The 2,167-nt window shown below is 39.3% G+C and overlaps 1 protein-coding gene across 1 annotated transcript in view; it reads right to left on the bottom strand.

The window, feature by feature from the left end:
• wu:fc17b08 (titin homolog) overlaps window positions 1-772 on the bottom strand; it is a 26,365-nt gene extending 25,593 nt beyond the window's left edge. Inside the window, exon 1 of the mRNA XM_068567320.1 lies at window positions 676-772. Coding sequence (XP_068423421.1) covers window positions 676-772 — 97 coding nt within the window. The remainder of the gene's footprint in view (window positions 1-675) is intronic.
• Window positions 773-2,167: the final 1,395 nt, after the last annotated feature.

The following is a 2,167-nucleotide window of genomic DNA, read 5'->3' as shown; positions in this document are numbered from 1 at the left end:
CTACATTCCAAACCAACGCAGTATACAGTACAACGAGCATTAAACCCAAAATGCATCAACACTTTTTTTAAAATATTTCTTTCAAGGGGCCTGAGAAACTAACGTTAGAGAAGTTTATTAGTGTAACGTCGACGAAAATGGAAACTCCCACAGCAGTGGGGTCTCGGCCACTTCCTCAATGCATTACTGCGCGCACACAGGAGGCGAATTGAGAAAAGCAAGTAAGCTAAATGTGAACCGAAAACATCCACCGCGGACATGGGAAGCCCTCCCCCATCCAAAATACAGTATCATCTCACGGGAGCGCGCATTTGATCAAACGGGGTCTTTTAGCCGACGCAACGCAGAGACACTCCCTTTAAAACAAGCACGGTGCCCTTTAAACAAACTAACGTTACGCCAGAAACGTTAGATAACTTAAGCCCGCGGTTTTCATTTTAAAACAATAAAAACAGCAAGGAAACCCCTGAAAGTACTGCAACATGCTCACACAATGAAACATTTTGGTAATTGGTCAGGCTGGCTCGCGTGAAAAAGAAACAGTTGAGGACAAAAAGTCGCTCGGAGATGCCCGAGAGAGCCCGGTAATCGATGGTTATTTACATCGATTACGGGCCCACAGATATGCATTTCAACCGGTAAAATGGTATACTATGGAACTGGCTTTGTCCTTACCTACACAGTGGACGAGTTTATGTCGCCAAGAGTCAAGTTCCTGCCGAAAGCCGCGCCTGTCGATTGTGCATTGCTGCCTTTTACACTGACTCGCCATTTTCTATCGTTCTTGTCTGGCGGGCACGAGCACGGGAAGAGGAAGCGCTCTGCTATGTGAACGCGCGCCTCTGTGTCGAAGAGGAAATCACTCCAGAGTGAAATGTGGGTTTCAGCCCCACAGTTTAACCAAACCAAACGGTGTAAGTAATTAGTAAGTCAGTAATTAAAATGATATACGTAAATATATATATATATATATATATATATATATATATATATATATATATATATATATATATATATATATATATATATATATATATATATATATATATATACTTTATTTTTCTAACGTGCATTTTAATTTAAATATTTTGCTCATCAATTAAGCCTGCTTGAAGAAGGCCATGTCTAATCCGAGATCGAGATGATGCCTTTATTCAGAAATTCAGAAACAGGAACAATCTATAACAGCTTTTTAAAGATTGTTATTATTACAGCAGAATAAATTATATCCTGCTCAGAAAGCTTCTTAAGACATGTTGTCTGAAAATGCAATTGTGAGGGGTAAAACCTATGCAATGCAGTTACCCTGTGAAAATCCTTAGATCAATCCCTACACCAGAAACTGCATAAGTATCAAGTACTCTTTGCTACCGCAATGTTTTCTGCAGAATATAATAAAGTAACAATAATACTTATTATTGGTATTCATACTAGTAATATTAGTCTGGTGGTGGTAGTAGTAGCCTACAATATTGATAATAATAATGTAACAATAATACCTTATAAGTTCACTAGTCTGTACTTTGTATGCTATGGTCAACAAATCTCACCAAAAAAAAAAGGAACCTAAACTACAATCAAACTACGGTAGAAAAAGCCTTTTATTAATATGTCTGGCACAGTCTCTAGGCAGTAGCACACTAAGCCAATCAGAGAAAGTTTTCAATGAGGGCCAACAACAGTCATGCAACGAAACAGCGCGGCGGTGAGGCTGCAGTGATGCTGTTGTAATGCTACCTTCAGGGGCGAAAGGAATTATTGCAATTCTGAGTTGAGCAGTGAATGAATGTCATGCACCAACACAAGTAGCCTAAACACGACTCGAAGAGAGGAATAGCTCTCTATAACAGTTGTCAAGTTGAGTATGTGTGGGTAAGAGAGCAAAAGAGGAAAATCAATGTAAGACGATACTTAATTTCATTATATTGGAAGACATTTTCATTTTTCGTGTAGTTACTCCAGCAAAGCAATGTCTAAAGTAAAACAACGGTCATTTAACGTGTTTACTGCAGATGTTCTTATTTTGTGACTTACCAAACGTATGTGAAGCCGATGTGAAAGTCCTTCCAATCTCGATCTCGATCTTGGGTTTAGGAGTTTACAAGGAGCGCCTGAATGCAGCATACGTTTCTCAGCCGGTGTTTTCATATTAGTACGCCCCTCCGCT

This window comes from Clinocottus analis, unplaced genomic scaffold, assembly GCF_023055335.1.
Source record: "Clinocottus analis isolate CAN_PGR_092001 unplaced genomic scaffold, fCliAna1.0.p SCAF_8, whole genome shotgun sequence".
Lineage (NCBI taxonomy): Eukaryota > Metazoa > Chordata > Actinopteri > Perciformes > Cottidae > Clinocottus > Clinocottus analis.
This window is presented reverse-complemented; position numbering and strand designations above follow the sequence as displayed.